Below are 18,151 nucleotides of genomic sequence, written 5' to 3'. Positions count from 1 at the left end.
TTAAGTAAAAATACTGTTCAATACAAAGTCGGTTTAAATACTCTCAGATTAGGAAACATAACTATAAGGAAATTATACATATATATTACATAATACATTTCAAAAACATAGAGTCACCTTATGGTAAGATGGGCAGCCAATTAATTTATATAGTAAGGAATTATTGTGAGCTTGTTCCCCTTAAAGGAGAAATATCCCTCTGTCTTGTTAAATTCCAGTTTTTTGTTTATACTAGGATACTGGGATTACTTTATACCTCCTAAATGTGTTTTCTTGTATAGTTAAGAGTTGAGATAGGGAATCTTTATTTGAATGGGTTATATTGTTATATAATATTTATAAAAAATAATTTATATATAAATTTATTGGCCGCCTATCTTATCATAAGGTAACTCTGAGCAGCTTACAATAAAAAAGATAAATATAAAAACCAATCTGTCCTTGATTTTTAATTCTTTTAATTTATTAATGTGTATATGTAATTAAAAATGAAGAACAGGTGGAGAGAGCAGGGGCAGAATGGGGGAGGTGGGATCTGTTGTTACTCAATCAACAGATTGTACATTGTACAGTTCCCCCATTAGGGTCCCAGGTCAATTGGCAGAGCCAATTCTTTAGTCCCTTACAAAAGGATAGGAGGGTTGGGAGCGGTCTCAGAGGTTTCAGAGAGTAGGAGCAGCAGCAGAGAAGGCCTATAACATGTAACAAAACCAATACTAATATTTTCCCAGAAAAATATCAGCAAATACACCTAAAACATATCCCATTTTAACCATGGTCAAATAAATCAACTTTGTATTCCTTCTTTTTTTTCATTTGACTTGGTCACTGGTTTGGAGGTGGCATTGGAAAAGTGGTTGCAGGTAGTCCTTGACTTACAATGATAATTGAGCCCAAAATTTCTGTTGTTAACTGAGATATTTGTTAAGTGAGTTTTGTCCCATTTTATGCCACAATTGTTAAGTGAATCACTGCAGTTGTTAAGTTAGTAACCTGGTTGTTAAGTGACTCTGACTTCCCCATTGACTTTGCTTGTCAGAAAGTTGCAAAAGGTGATCACATGACCTTGGGAAACAGCAACGGTCATAAATATGAACCAGTTGCCAAGAGTCTGAATTTTGATCACATGATCATGGGGATGCTGCAAAAATCATAACTTTGAAAAATGGCCATAAGTCACTTTTTCAGTGCTGTTGTAGCAGTTGTAAACAAACTTTGTAACTCGAGGACTGAGAGTTCATGGGCAGCTCCATAGCAGCCATAGGCTTGGCCCAGGTGATATCAGCACGAGTATACATAGGTGATCACATGTTAGACCTTATCTTTAGTTTGGGACATTTGTTGAATGTTCTGGATATCAAGGTGTCATCATTCTTCTTTTGTCACAGTCAGATCAATTTCTGATTAGATGAGATTATTGTCCTCCTTCCTTTCATCTGGTCTCTCCCAGATGCCTCATGGATCCAGTGAACTTCTGATGGGTTATTAGGGACTTTCCTGACAATCTTTTGGGTGATGTTGTCAAGGATTTGTTTTGTCATTGGCAAATCTGAATAAAATTATTTGAGCAGCTTTTTGCTCTTGACTACCTTCTTGGTTGTCCAAGAGATGAGGTCGTAGAAGCAGGAGTATCGGTGGAGGACAATTAACAGTGAATTTGACAGAGCAGGGTACATAACCGTATTTGGCATACTCCTTGGTGATAAGAGAGGTGAAGTGTTTTATCCCTCTCATTGCATTGGTGACATATTGTTCAGTCTTATTTTGGGTAGTTAATCCCCTCTGGGGTAAGTATCAACCTGTGGAACTGCCCTTCTATATTTGCTGGGCATGATGCAATAGGTCTGTCTTGGCTACTTAACCTAGTTAAGTATGATATGGAAACATCCATGAGCCATTATATTAGGTTCTTAAAGGATCAGATATACAAAACAGATTAATTATTTGGGTTTGGGAGTTTTCACAAACACAGCAGACTAAATGGGTTTGCTTTGACCCTGTGTAGGATTGGATTTGTTTAAGGCTGAATTTAACCCTCTGGGGGTTAATTGACTGTGTAAAATTGACCTCTTTTTCGGTGTTCTCAAAGCACATTAATTGCTTTGTTGACCCAGTTAATCAGGTTGTGGACACATAGATAGTGATCCTCTGTTGATCATTTAATTTCTTTCTCCAAACAAGCAAAAGAAAAACATTTAAAACTTCATTGCCTGTAAAACAGTGAGATGAGGGAAGGGAATAAAAGCTTCTAAGTTTTCATCATTAGTGTCTTCTGCCTGATGAAGGCTAATTATCAGGTGAAACAGGTCTCTGAGTTAGCCTTAATGGCTTTTGCTTCTTTTTGCTTCTGAGGCTTTGTAAAAAATGTCATTTTCCAGTGATAAATAGCCACCCAAGTTGCTTTCAGGATGAGATAGATGGAATATAAATTTAAATGTATGTATGCATGCATGCATGCATGTATGTATGTATGTATGTATGTATGTGGGTGCCTATATGATTATAGGCATCTGAAGTAGCCTTAATTGTAATCCCCATGTGAAAATTCAGTTCTTAGAGGCATTATATTATATTGTTTGTTTCATTGTTGGCTTAGTTCAGCTATTGTGATTTGTAAACTTCAGGTCATGGTTTTGATCTTTGTGCATCCAGAAACAAGGAAGATTTTCAATAAATTGTGATTAAATAAATGATAATTTAGCTCCTTTATAGATGCAGGTGATGTTGTTCTCTTCTCACAAGACTCAGAAGAGCTACAAAGAAACATACAAGAGCTGCATAAAGCAGGAGAATCATTTGGCTTACAAATAAACCTGAAAAAGAGCCATGTTATATTTAATAAATTCACAAAAAGAGAAAAAAGTATCTGGAGAAGAACTAGATGTAGTAGACCAGTACATATAACTTGGCCAATCTATCTTGAAGGAAAGGAAGGGAGGAGGGAGGGGGGAAGGAAGGAAGGAAGGAAGGAAGGAAGGGAGGAAGGGAGGAAGGAAGGAAGGAAGGAAGGAAGGAAGGAAGACCTTGCCCATCACAGTATTTGCTCCCTACCTCCACGTGATTACTTGCAATGCTAGACTGTCTGTCTGTCTGTCTGTCTGTCTGTCTGTCTGTCTGTCTGTCTATCTATCTATCTATCTATCTATCTATCTATCTATCTATCTATCTATCTATCTATCTAATTTCTCCATTTTAACAGAACACTTGTCTATGTCTTCAATCAGATCTCCATACAAAACTGGATTTGTAAAGAGGACTTTGTTATTTTATTTGAGCCAACTCATCAGCTAAGAATTAGGTAGACTGGAGCTTTTTCAAAACTGAGCAATGTGATTAAGGAAGCAAATCCTAGGAAAAAGAAACAATGATTGGGAATGATTATGGCTGATGATAGGATGAAAGGTGGCCATTTGGCTATGGTATTTCGGAGGTAATTTGTTAACCCAGTTAATTATTGAAGGAGGGTTGAGAACAATACAAAAACAATGGTTAGTATTAGGATTTATTTATTTACTCCAGTTTATATGCTGATTCAGTTCAGGAGACTCTGGGTGATTTACAAAACAAATACAAATTATTGTTTAAAATAATAGAAAAGCCACAAAAGGTAGATATGTTCCACATTGGAAAACTGTTTAAGCATATTCTAGCAATCTTCAGGCTATTAGCAAGATTAATAAAAGCAGGAGATAAGAAAGGAATCTTATGCATATCTAGAAATAAGATATTTTTCAAACCCTTTCTGTAGGAGATAACCAGGCTGAGCCTGAGGGAAGGAACAAACGCATCATCAGTCTCGAGTCCCTTCACTCCCACAAGAGATCTAAATCCGGCCCACCTTGAATTCTTTCTACTCTTATCTACTGCCAATTTACTTCGACTGTTAGTAGTTCAGATTCTGGTAGAAAGCTTAAGCTTGCAATAAACTCTTATATTCATTTGAACTGCCGGGATTTTCTGATTTCTGATACCTGACACTTTCTCTGTTCAGAAAGCAGAATAACTTATTCCTTTGGTTATGAAGACTAGGAATAATGGGCATTGATCCAAAACATCTGGATAACGTCAAGGTCTGATTTTGCCAAGGGGGGAACTGATGTGATTGGAGAGTGTGGGAGGAAGGGGCAGAATTTTCTATCTCCATAGCATTAGTTGACCACTAATTATGATCAACTGATTCACATGTTTCACATAAATCCACTAAATGGAGCAAATTAATCATTTGGATCACATGTCTTCTCAAATTTATGGTATGGGTCCTAGCTTTATCTGCATACTTTATGCTCATTTTAGGACAGGGGTTCTCAACCTTGGCAACTTTAAGACTTGTGAACTTCAATTCCCAGAATTCCTCAGCCAGCAAAGCTGGCTGAGGAATTCTGGGAGTTGAAGTCCACAAGTCTTAAAGTTGCCAAGGTTGAGAACCCCTGTTTTAGGAGATAATGCTATAGGAGTATGAATTGCAAAAATAAAATGCATCCCAAAATATTTTAGACAAATTTGTATAATTTAAACTCAAATGTTGTAACTTAAAACATACTGGAGATGATACTACCGACTCAGCAATGTTTGCAGGAGTTGAGGAAAGGAGGCACAGTTGGCAAGATTGTGATGGAGTGTTGCAATGGAAGCCTTGCTCCTTTTGTACATATGTTGGGCGCCATCAGAACCCTGTTCAAAGGAGGTCTCCTCCTTCTGATTTTGACCTCCTCTCCAAGACTCTGTTTGAGACTTTGTCACAAATAAACTTTTGTTAACTCCTTTCACAAAAGAAACAGCCTGGGAGTTGGGGGACAAGTTCAGATCTTGTTGTATTGCTGATATTGTCACTGTTTCTTAAGATGATTTGTAGGGGTGGAGGGTTTGTGGGGGAAAGTAAGGTGTGGTTGCTGATTTTTTTTTTTTTGTCAGGTAGTCTGATTTGCTGAATTCAATCTGGTTCCAAAGAATAATAGTTTTAAAACATTTGCCAGTGAGAGTTAGGTATGAACTATGCATCTTGAGGTTGAATGACTGATTCTAATTGACTCTTAAGGGCAAACCTTGTAAGAGAACAACCACTACAGTTAAGAACCAGAGTGCCTGTCGCAGCTGGCACATTGCAGTTAGTCACATAAAGAATTGAAACAACAGCATAAGAAACAAAGCAGTAGAGTTCACAACACAGGATATTCTCACATACTTCCAAAGAAGCTACAGAGTGAGATTTGTTACATTTTAATATTTATTAAATCAGGTCAAAAAGTGTACAGGTAGCCCTTGACTTACAACCATAATTGAATGAGGAATTATGGTTATTAGTCTTTGCAGTTGTAATCCGAGGCATTGCTAATCAAGATTCTGACAATTCTGATAGTTGGTCAGGAGGTTCTTGTATCAAAATGATGAAAATGAAATCCAAGCCTTAAGAGACCTGGAGATTCTGATAAGAACTCACCAGCAAGGCTGAAAAACAAGTGGGTGTGTGCATAAGTATGTTTGTAACTTCTGTATCTTACCTAGCATGGTCGTATTCCTGCAATGTCACTAACAAAACATATATACTTGTTTGGAATTGCATTCAGGGTTCTTCCAGTCTAATGGAGGAGGACCCACCATTGTCTAGTACCAAATAAATCTGTTATTTAGAGAGGGGATCTAGGGCAGTGGTGGCGAACCTATGGCGCAAGTGTCAGAGGTGGCACTCGGAGCCCTCTCTGTGGGTACACACACTGTCGCTCCAGCCCCGCCTCTTCCCATGGCCGACCTCATCTGCAGCCCCCCTGGAGAAGAGTTACCCCTGGGTGCAGCCCATATGAAGCAACGTAGCCAAGGACATGGTAGCCGGGCAGTGGGGCAAGACTCCGCCCTTGCGCCCCATTGCACACAGATGATGCTGCGGGGCATGGGTGGAGGGCATGGCCACCATGGCGCTGCTGGGCTGCCTGGGTGATCTGTGGCGGGCTGTGGAGATGGGTGGTCCAGTGGGCAGGGCGGAGCGGGGACAGGGGGGCAGTTTTGGGGCACTCGGTCTCTAAAAGGTTCGCCATCACTGATCTAGACTCTGTCTCTTCGTTCGCGCTGAGCCACACCTAGTTACCTACTTGACAGCATCACATGACTGGACCTGATTTTTTTTGACATTTTTGCAGCAGTTGTTAAGCAAGCACTACAATTGTGAAGCAAACACCATGGTTGTTAAGTGAATTCATTTTCCCCACAGGCATTTTTTTGCTGGAAACTGGAATTAAATTCCAGAAACTGGCAAAGAATGTCACAAATCACAGTCGATAATCACAAGATGCCACAAACAACCACAAGGTGAGCTGAATGCCCAAAATGCAGTCATGTGACTGTGTGTGTGTGTTTGTGTGCAGCTATTGTAATTTCAAAACCAGGTCATAACTAGTTTTTTTGGGGGGTGGGGGGTGTCTGTTGTAACTTTGACTAGTTGGTAAGTGATGAATACAGTAACTGTATTAGTAATAAATCAAAGCAAGAACAAGGAAAAACAGTGCAATTAATTATTGCCTGTTAATAGCTTCATCTGGACACTTAAAAATAGTTATTGTGTCCCAGGTTTTATACACTATATACAATTACTTTCATTTATACTATATTATAGTGGGGAGTTAAGGAATTGAAAGGGAACAGAGGAAGAACCACAGGCTTTTTTTAAAAGCCTTTTTGGCTTTGAGGTTCATAGATTTTTATAGCTGGAAGTTTGGGGATCATCTGGTCCTCCAACTTTGTGTCCTCCAGATGTGTTGTATTGTATAGTAGCTCTTGGATGTTCCAGGCAGTATGGCAAAAAACTATGCTGCTCTGAAGCCCTGTGAGTTTTAATCCTAGCACATCTGTAGTCCATTTGGATTGGGAAAAGGCTATTTTAGGCCAAATATAGCACCGTGTAGAATCTACAACATAGGTTGTAAAAACACTTTCCTGACAGATGGGCATTCAACCTCCATTTAACTAGTTCTAATGAAGGAGAACCTAACATTTTCTGATTTGTTCCACCATCCTCTGGCTCTTAATATGAGATCAATTCTTCTGACATATGACAAAAACCCATTTCCTGCAGTTCCTACCCGTTGGCTCATTTTCTTGTAATCAATATTTGTACATGCATAGTGCAAAAACTGTTGGCTTCTTGGACTGTTGATGCTTAATCTTTTAAAGGGTCCCCTTATACTTTCCAGTTATGACATGTGATACAACAGAACATCATTGAGTCTCTGATTTAAACAAAGAGTGACCAGGATCTTGTTTGGTAAGGTAAAGCACCTACATGAAGATGAGGATAAATTCTTTCTACAATAATATATGAGGCTATTCCTGTCTTCTATCCTTTGCAAAGAAGAAATCTGTAATTTGTATTCTTTTCACTCTCTTCCCACATTTTAAGAGATGGTTAACCTTAAGTGTAATTCTGTTGGAAGAATAGTCATTAAATGCATAAAGAATAAACACATTAATGACCATCTGTTCTAGTCCCATCTATTTATCTCCTGACCCGACCTCCTTTTCGGATTGAGCCCAACATATTCCTCAAAGCCAAGTGTGGTTTTTATTCCCCTTAAAGCTTGCACATCCTTGGCATAAAATATGTCAGCATGTTCTAGAGTAGGGTGGGGGAAAGAGGAAAGATCATTTCAGTGTTGCATTTTAAGTACAGTTCTTAGTTGTAAACTTTCATTCTGGATGTGCATTTGGTGCCCAGATGGTAAAGGCACAGAACAGAGCCCACCATGCTGTCAGGGCAGACGGGCGCCTATGTAAATATTGTGCTTTCCCCCTATAATATTTGCCTTTCTCTAATCTAATTGCTGTCAAAGGCAGAATGTTAGGAGCATGCAAGGAAAGCAAACAATGAACACCTCTGGTAACTTGGGAAGTTGTGAACCCGCCTATGTTGTTAGTAACTAGTAATTTAGTTGCAAAATGCTTGACTCATCCTCCGATATTTCTGGTGCATTCATGCCAAGTGCTGTTTTAGGACCTAACAGTTCTCTAAAAATTGTTGGATAAAGAGAAATGGTGAAAAATAAAATCATGATGAATCAAATATCATATGCCAAGATCACTTACAGAATCATGTTCAGAAAATTCAGGTGATGTACCTTGCTACCAGCATACATTCATCAAATGTATGATTTTGATTTTAATAGATTCTTTAATTTTAAAAAGAAAACCAGCATGTGGTCAAACAAAGCATGAGTGTCTCCACCAAATTACTGAAATTAAGTTTAAGTTTAAATTATTGTTATATTTACTGTGGATGTTTTAATTCTGCATTTCCCATTGAACTGTGGATGGATGTTTTAAATGTTAGTTTGTAAACCACTGAAACTCTTGGCACTGAGCTGTATTCAAGTGCAATAAACAAGTAAATAAAAACATTTTGTCCCCAAAAATGCCCTAAATCTCATAATGTCCTCATGGATATTGTTATCTAGGAAATAAAAATGATGGGTGACTATAATCCAGTGTTTTGTTTGAAAGTGTGCCCAGTTATTAGCTATTATATCTGTGTTGCAGATATAATACAAAGGATCACAAAAGAGCAGCAAAGTGATACTGAGTAGCTAGTGGCTATCTGGATTTCTACAGTCCAAATAGGGTAGATCTGTCAATTGTACTAGAGCAGCGGTTCTCAACCTGTGGGTCGGGACCCCATTTGGGGTCGAACGACCATTTCACGGGGGTCGCCAAACAACGCAGTCCGCCATTTTTTTCCCCTTTTCCTTAGCTGTGCTACTCCCTTTTATTCTATTGCAATGGTTCTCAACCTGTGGGTCGGGACCCCATTTGGGGTCGAACGACCATTTCATGGGGGTCGCCAAACCATGCTGTCCACCATTTTATTCCCTTTTCCCTAGCTGTCCTACTCCCTCTTATTGGTGGCCACACCTACTTGGGGGTCACCACAACATGGGGAACTGTATTATGGGGTCACGGCATTAGAAAGGTTGAGAACCACTGTTCTATTGGCTGTTGAAAGCCAATAGAATAGACTCTCTTGAATAGAGTCTAATTCTATTGGCTTTCAAAAGCCAATAGGAAGTGTCCAGGCTGTCTCTGCCCTGCTGAGCCCACCAAAAGTCCCATTCTGCAAACGGTGCTGCACCAGTTGAGTAGTCCTCAACTTACGACTGGTTGAGTAGTCCTCGACTTACGACTGGTTGGGGGTCGCGGCATTAAAAAGGTTGAGAACCACTGTACTAGAGAGAGAAATGGAGAAAGTGAGTCAATTGGGATAATAAAAAGTATCTTGAATATGAGGTTGGGTTGGGGCTTAGGATAATTTGCTTTCTTGTTAAGGGATATTTCTTAGGTTATATCTGAGCTGCAGATGATCACTAGATGAAAGGAACACTGTTTTCTTTACCCCTTTGTTGCCAGCTAGTTAAATCATCCATGGTTTTGTAGCCCAGCTGTGGTGGTAATATTTCATGATGTGCAATGCCTGCTGTGGCAAAGATTTTGTGAAAACGCTACTCTGCCCCATGTAACAGCCATGGGAAGGATCTCATTGCCAGTTTCAAAATTTGAGATTGTAGCTATGGACCCTTGAGTTCTGCAATGATAATTTGCTTCTCTTCTACACTTGGTATATTCAGTTATGGGTCTTTTAGAGAGATCACTGGCAATCTAGAGTATATTTAGAGAAAAACAACAACAATGAGGTCTGGTAACCAAATCTCAGATCCCAGGAGGAAATCTAGAAGTATGTTTACCTCGGGCAGAAGAAGATTAAGGAGAAATAGCAGTTGAAAAGATTTCTACTCCAGAGACAAGGACTAAAATTCCAGGAGTGAAAATTGGACGGAAGCAATCTATAGCTAAAAGGGCAGTTTGGGAATCATTAGCAAAAACTACAGTTTCTCAGTCTCAGTCCTGTCTGTGCAAAATGAGGAAATAATGAAAATCTATTTAGGGATGTAATCCGATTAGGTAGCATTTATTTATTAATCATAAGGATGATTTTGATTTGTATACAAATGGATCTAGGAATTTACTTTTTATTTACTTAAGGATTCACTTCATTTGCCTGTGGTTAAAAATTATATTAGTAAGGCAAGAAGCTACATTTTCATGACATCAAAAAGTTTCTGTCTGAGCCGTCTCTCTTAATTTGCCTGTATCTGTCAAGCCTTATTCTACCTTTCTATTCTGTTCTGTCCTGTCCTGTCCTATCCTATCCTATCCTATCCTATCCTATCCTATCCTATCCTATCCTATCCTATCCTATCCTATCCTATCATTGGCATCAGGACCTTTGTGTCTTCTGTAGTTTGAGGACCACCAGCACTGTTTAATAGATATATTTGTTAATATTAATGGTGGATAGAAATTTCTCCATCAAAGAGGAAATTGGGTGGATGATGTCTCCACATTTCTCTAAGGGAAGGATAAATTCACAGAACTTTGTCAAAAAATATGATGATGATGTTATCCATTCAGTCATGTCCAACTCTTGGCAATTCTATGAGTCAAGTTTCTCTACATCTTCCAATCTTACACCACTTCTTTTGAGTTTTTGTATGTTCTGGCTGGTGTCAACTTTGATGGTGTCCAGGTCAAGGGTGTATTCCTTCTTAATGGTGATGGCAGCATTGCCAATGAAAGAACCCAATGGGAAAAATTCCCTTATAATAAATTACTTGAGGAATGATCTTGTATGGAGGTTCTAGCAGTATACCTTTCCCTGAAGAACAGTATATCTTTCTAACTGGGACAGCCATCCTCGTCCACTGAGCTGCAGCTTTGGGAGGGACATACATAAAGCAGTAAGAAAGGAAGAGGGCACCCATCTCTCCAGCCAAATTAACTGAATCAACTCTGGCAATCAATGGAGACAACTTGGGGATTTAATAAAAATATGAGGCTGTAAAAGATTTGTGTAGTGAAAGACAGAATATTCAGATAGATCTCTTGCCCATTTTGTATCCAAGTAAACTGTTTGCAATATCCTTAATAATGCTTCATACTGATCTGATGTAACACTTCATTTAACAAAATAGAATTATTGTGGCATCAGTCATATTATGTTTTCCATAATTTGTTTTTGCAGGAGCCATTGACCAATGTTCATACATCAAGTACCACTACTCCTCAGCAACCATTCCCAAGAATCTAACCTACAACATTACTAAGACCATCCGTCAAGATGAATGGCATGCTTTACGTAAGTCTCTCACCTCTTTCCTTCTCCTCCCAGTATGGAATATTGATTTCAAATTGTGCAGGTTGGAAAAATATGGAAAAACCCACATTTCCTTTCACTTCTGAACAACTCTGCTGATTTTGTGCCTGTGCTAGAAACATTGCAACCAAGTATAATGATATGTTCAGTCCTGTTAAGTTATAAGTGTCATGTTGCATGATGATATGCATACTTCTGGTTCTGTCATTTGTTTAGCATTTTCACTGCTTTGTATTTGTGATGGTATGGTAAATTTTACAACCAAATTCCTCTTGGTGCATGAGAGGGAACCTTCAGAGTTAGCTATGCAGCCTTCAATTTGCTGAAGTTGCCATGGGCAGATCCACTTTTAGCATGGAAACATGATCTTCCAGATAGTCTGATCTGTATATAGATTACATGAAACTGGTCTTTTGATGTCTTGTTGTATGGCAGAAATTGTAGAGTTGTGTGGATTGAAGAAATAGTTTCATTTTTCTTCCCTTTTCTTTTTCTGATACATACTGGTGAAGGGTTTGGCTATGATTGTCTAGGTAGGTTTATAATTGACCTCAAGAGTCAGAACATCACCCTGATTTCTCTGGCTTGTGCTTATGAAGTCCTTCCTTCTTTCATCTGAAACTTTGCCCCACACTCAATCCAAAATTTCCCTTCTTTTTGCCGTGGGTAGTACATAGAAGACTACCAGGACTCTGGCTGATCTTCACTATAGCCAGTGGACTGAACAGTCTCTGAAGCAATCATAATTGATAGGGAAACAGTTGCCTTGAGGCAGATGGCTGACACTGGACTTGTGGGAAAATGTGGGTGGGGAAAAAAGAAAAGGAAAATGGATATTCAGAGGCAAGATACCCATTTGCTCATGTCCCTGTGGTGGCAAAGTTGTAATAGTTCTTTCTCATTTCTGTGCATAATAATGGATTTCTTGGGTCTTTAAGCAGAAACTTTTAAAAGAGAGTTACTGATATGGTTTCTTAATTAAATTTGAATGATGTCAAGGAACACCAAATGACCTTGGATAAGCAGAAAGTCATGGGAAAAGATAAACACATAAAAACTGGAGGAACTGTTTACAGCAGCTTTCCTCAGGCTGGATAACCTCCAAGTGTGTGGAATTTAACTGCCAAAATTTTCAGCTGGCTGGAGAATCTTGGGAGTTGACTTCCAAATATAGGGAGGGTACTCAGACTAGAGAAAATTGGCCTACAATTGTTTGAGAAAATGAATATAACACCCATTGATCTTTTTAAAAGGAAGAGAATAAAACATAGGGATAGTTTTCACATGAAACACCTTAATAGGGAAATTGGGTATAAAATAAGGGCTCCAAATACATTTTAGGGAGGCTGGAAATTCATGCTGAAAGATCTCAAAAGTCTACTTTTACTGCTTAGCTAATGTTATTCCACTATTATGCTCCCCATTCTAAGCGGAGGTCTGGCTCAGGTTTGGGACAATTTGGGGTTGCAGGACATTAGCCCCCCTGCCCTTATTTGCTTCGGATTAAGTAGGGGACCAAGTTGTATAAGACTGAGTTACATGTTTTATAAACCATCTGTGGTCTCTCTTGCATAAAACAAACAGTTTACAGTAAACTGAATTATTCTTTTGTAGATTCGCTTCAAGATGGAAATAGTTCTCTCAGATTGCATCTTGCATCCATTTTGTAGCTTGTTGTTTTCTCCAATAAATAATTAATAACACACTTAAGTTCTTTTCCTTTTGTAGGTGCTATGGATGCTATATACTCTATTCCAAATGTCTGTGTTATATTAACATAGAGTATTTCTGTTCATCCTTAGAGAAAGGTGGATCACGAATAGGGATAATTCTTTTAATTTAAATTACATTTTAGGTGAGTTTATGAATATCATATTCAATAGCTGCATTCTCACGACCCAGTCATACTTGTTTATGATGAATGGGCAGTTATATGGCAGCCATTTGTTTAGCCCTTCCATTCACTGTAAAGGGGGCTGGAAGGCTCTGGGCTTTTTCCCCTTTGTGGGGATCTTAGAACCCTTTTCCTTTTGCCCTCCCCCCCAATGTGGCTGCAGGGTGAAAATTCCTCTAGCTGGCAATCCTAGAGAGATCCTGTTTTCATCTGGATTCTAGGACTATTTCTCATTCTTGGGAATGAAGAGGATCTTCAAACTCCTGAGTAAATCCTTGGTTTACACAATATGCAGGAGTTAATAACTCAAAGGGAGTTAATTTAGTCCCATACTGCACATAACTATTGGGAGTTAAATTTGTCTCTCATGGATTAGAGGTTGTTTATGGGATTGGAGAGTTACAAAATACACTTACCCCTCTCTGTGACCTAGGGAAGCATATGGAAACAGGACCAATTTCTCCTTTTTTTTTTTTAAAAAAAAAAGATGTTCTTTCCTAGTCATGTTCTTCAATCATCATAAGAAGATTCACCCTTTCCCCTTTATTTGTTAAAATGCAGAAAGGAAGGGCTTTGTATTGGTCCAGACAGGTGAGTAGTCCTTACCAAATACTTGTTGACATCCATGTGAAGCTGCACTCATGGAGCTTGAAGTTCTAGTCCATCCCTTTGCCAAGGGCAGGAAGCCTCATACCATCCCATGTATGCATAAAGACTTCCCATGATGTGTAGATTTATGTGCACATATTACTATACCTCTAGGGTAAAGAGAATGAGATTATTTTCATCTGTGTCAGTTTGCTCTATGTTCATTTATAATTCCCTTCCATCCCTTTTCCACATGAATCTATGCCTTCTTTATTTTAATGCACATTAAATTAAAGAATAATGCACAATTTGCCCTAGATAATGCATTTCAGTGCATTTTATTCAAAGAAACAAAACATCCTTGTGTGCAAGTTTATGCAAACATCGTATATAACTTGAGCCAAGATCTGAGTCACAACATTTGGAGAGATGTTAAAATGAAAGGTTAATTATGTTCCTACCCATGTATTAGTCTACTCTAGGAAGTGCAAATTAAACTGGTTTGCTTAAAAAATGCTTGCTGGCTGAAATTCTAGACTATCCTTAGTCTAGACTCTAGGGCCGTTCCACATTCCATATGCCAAATTCATGGCAGAAGGACATGAGTGAAATGGTATATCCCTACCATTCAACACATATGAAAACATGGTATTTGTTGAGTCCTTCGCGAAATGGCAAGACACGAGAAGCAGTTGTAGTTCTCAGGAAACTTCTTTATTCATGTGTTCAGCTTACAGTTAGAAGACGCCGACAACACCCAAAACTCCTGGCCTCTTATATAGGCCATCCCCGGGTAAATCTGCAACTTTTGGCGCGCCAGTACTTGTGCATGCGCACAAGTACTGGCGACAGCCTGTCTGGTCCCGGGCAGCTTGCACCTGCCGGAACCGTTTGCAATGCCCCAAGCCTGCTTGCACAGGCTCAGGACATAACAGTATTAATCCCTGGCAGCTTTTTTTCAGTAGCGGTCAAGGGAGATGAATGAGGAATGTCTTACGTTACTCTGGATTTTTTATATTACTCTAAATTCTATTACAGGTAATTCTCAACTTACAACCATTCATTTAGTGATCATTTGGCAGTACAGCAGCAGTGAAAAAAATGACTTATGACTGTTTTTCACACTTACAGCCATTGTAGCATCCTCATGATCACATGATCAAAATTTGGGTGTTTGGCAGCTGAGAAGCAGGCAGTCCCGAGATCATGTGATCACCCTTTGTAACCTTCCCAGCTGGCTTCCAACAGGCAAAGTCAACGGGAGAAGCCAGACTTGCTTAATGACTGCATGATTCACTTAACTGCAGTGATTTGCTTAACAACTGTGGCAGAAACGATTGTAAAAGCAAACAAAACTCACTTAACAACTGCTTTGCTTAGCAGTGGAAATTTTGGGCAGAATGGTGGTTGTAACTCGAGGGCTACCTGAATTTGAAGTGTGGTGTGACACAGGAAAGTCATGAGTTTTGCTGCCAGTGTAAGAAAAAGTCGAAAGACAAATATAAATTAATTTGGGAGCGTATGTTCCTTGGGTTAATAGTTGACTAAAAGGATAATTGTTAAGCATAGAAATGAGTTAATTGTATATAAGTGATAATGTAAATAAAACATTTAATGAGATTATGCATAATTGCAAATGTAACTTCAATTGATATTTTGCATTGCAAATAGAGTTCCTCACCAAACAGTTCACAAATAGGCTTGATGCACATCATTGATTTACTTTTTGCATTTCATTTGTTCCGGATTCTTTCAGCTAGACCACCTTGAAAATAAGCAAAGTTAAAATGCATCTAAAACTTTAGATATGCAAAAGCTGAAACGGTGCCTGCTTTCTAATATTTTGGTAAATTGAAAATTGTGATAAAGTAACTTTTCCCCTTCCCGGTACTTTAAAGTGTCATTTTTTTTCTTAGTGCCTGGATGTTTTTGTCCTCTCTTGCTGGAGATTCTATGTTATCCTGTTTTGCTAGTGTATTACTTAATCCTACACATCAGAGTTCCCCAACTGGGTGGGCAGCCTGGAGCAGGGGGAGGGGGAAATGAAGGGATGGTTTTGTGGGGCGGGCGACTGCATACATGCATGCACATGCATGTACACCCATTGCTTGCATATGTGGGGCCGTGAGTGCTTGCGTGTGTGGGGCTATGAGCACCCGTGACACTTGTGGCAGTACTTGTGTGATTAAATTCTAAATTCCATTGAATTGTGTAAAGTTTGTTCCCAAGTAGATGTGGTTAGAAATGCAAGCGTGAATTGTGGCCTTGAACAAATTCTTGGTGTTCAGTAGACATTATTCCCTTGTGAGCGTACTGTCCTATGTTTAAACATATTTGGGATTTTGCTTCAAGATTTCTTTATTTTGAGGAGCAGAAATGGGTGAAGTCTTGTTTTAGTAATGAAAAATATTGTTTGCTTTATCTATCAGTATAAGCAAATTTATAAATCTGGACATGCAGGCATTGTTGGAGTTTCAGTAGAATTGCTGACATTATTGTGTTATTAATTATTTTTGCTTTCATTATAGGGCATTATGAGCAACTGATTGTCAAGAACTGAGTAAATTGTTAGCAGCATAATTGGCTAGGTGCATGTTTGTAGCCTTTGGCCAAAGGCATCCTTCCCCAACTGTGTGTCTCTTAAATGTGTTGGACCAAAACATATACCATTTCTTGCCACATTTAGGAAGAATAACTGGTATCTAGATATAAAACAAATTCAAACAGTAGAGTGCAATTTGAAAAAGGTGCTATGTGATGGTATGCCAATCCATCTAAGCCAGTGGTTCTCAACCTGTGGGTCGGGACCCCATTTGGGGTCGAACAACCATTTCACGGGGGTCGCCAAACAAGGCTGTCCGCCATTTTCCCCCCTTTTCTTTGACCATGCCCCTGGCACCCAGTGATGTATAATTGGTTGGGGGGTCACCACAACATGGGGAACTGTATTATGGGGTCACGGCATTAGAAAGGTTGAGAACCACTGATCTAAGCCATATAAATATACAGTTCTACTACTTTGAAACACTTTTGACATATAGGAGGATCTCAAACCATAACTTCTCTCCATGCCAGAACAGCTAATTTTGGAAACCAGGATGGTTCTGGTGCAAAGAAATCTCTCAAGTTAACAGTTTCCCATTATCCTAGGGCTTTGAGAAAGAGCTCAAAGTTTGGGTTATCACATTTTTATGCCATTTCCTAACTGGTATTCTCTACATCTGTTGGGCTACAACTCCCAGCATTCTTCAGCTAGGATGTTGATTATGAATGTCGAAGATTTCCTTCAGCACATCTAGAGAGCTTTAGTTTGAGAAAGATCTTTAAAGATCTTTATAGCTATCAGTTTGGTGGAAAATGTTGAAACAAATGGGAGGAGCATGTCATGACATCATAATGTGAATTATATGTAGATACTTTATTTATTTGGCCAAGTGTGGTTAGACACACAAGGAATTTGTCTCAGGTACAGAAACGCTCAGTATACTTGGAAAACAACAGAATATAATAACAATACTAGAGTGTACATCCAATAATAGGGGAGAAAGTAAAAAATAATAAAGGAGATAAATAATAATGTAGCAGCCACACCCTATGGGTTAAAATACATACACATAAATATACAATTATATAACTTGTAGCAGTTTGATGAAACAACTGAGTTTGTGTCATTTGTGTGAACGTGCCATGATGCATGAAGAGTTAGATGTCTGCATCAGAGCTTCTCTTCACCACAATCCTGTTTGTTTTCTGCCTATAGCAAGTGTGAGAAAGATTGTTTCAGCCAGAGTTAGGAAGGGATTAATTGTTCCTATCATTTCTATACTTATTAGGGGTCAGGTTGCTGGGGCCTGAGAGAAGGAAGGTAACCTTTCCTCAGTATGAACTTTTTCCTAGCCACATGAAGATGGAAGGACTTTGAGAATGGGGGTAGATTTATATTGATTTTATAAACAGCTAACCAGCTCAGAGTCTTAAAATATAAATGAGCTCCCTTCGTTCTATTTTTAATTAGAGCATGTTCCTTGTCAGCTAATATAGTAACTTTCAAGTATAACAAAGGGAGTTTTGACTAATAATCCTTGAAAAGTGAACTGTGGTTTATATATAGTCAATGTGAGAATTTTTCCTCATTATCAAGTTATAGCATTATCTACTCATCTGTGGGTCAGCAAAAAACTATACTGGTATGAAATTTTGCTGTTCTTGTTGCTGACCCATGTTGTGTCATGGGTAGGTGCAAAGGCAAAGAAATTATAAGAAAAGAAGATGGTGCATTGCTGCTAAATAATTTCCATGTCTTTTTGTATATAAGGTTTTGTGATTGATCACACCTATTGTAGGCAGGCATTCTGGTATAGTGGTTAAGGCAGCAGGCTAGAAACCATGAGACAGTGGCTTCTAGTCTTCCCTTAGCAAACCACTTCCAAAAATTTTGCCAAGAAAATTGCAGGATTAGTCCAGGCAATTGCTAGGAGTCA

The 18,151-nt window shown here is 38.8% G+C and overlaps 1 protein-coding gene across 2 annotated transcripts in view; it reads left to right on the top strand.

Moving 5' to 3' along the window:
• Positions 1–18,151, top strand: part of TMEM178B (transmembrane protein 178B) — a 163,659-nt gene that overhangs the window by 50,192 nt on the left and 95,316 nt on the right. Inside the window, exon 2 of one of the 2 annotated variants that reach the window (XM_039361749.1) lies at positions 11,057–11,170. In XM_039361749.1, the coding sequence (XP_039217683.1) occupies positions 11,057–11,170 (114 nt within the window). Of the gene's footprint in view, positions 1–11,056; positions 11,417–18,151 lie in introns of those variants that run through there. The other variant, XM_039361737.1, reaches the window with a different exon arrangement.

Source organism: Crotalus tigris, unplaced genomic scaffold (genome assembly GCF_016545835.1).
Source record: "Crotalus tigris isolate CLP2741 ecotype Arizona unplaced genomic scaffold, ASM1654583v1 scf7180000017588.1960692, whole genome shotgun sequence".
NCBI lineage: Eukaryota > Metazoa > Chordata > Lepidosauria > Squamata > Viperidae > Crotalus > Crotalus tigris.
Note: the sequence above shows the minus strand (reverse complement) of the source record. Positions and strands in the feature narration are given on the sequence as shown.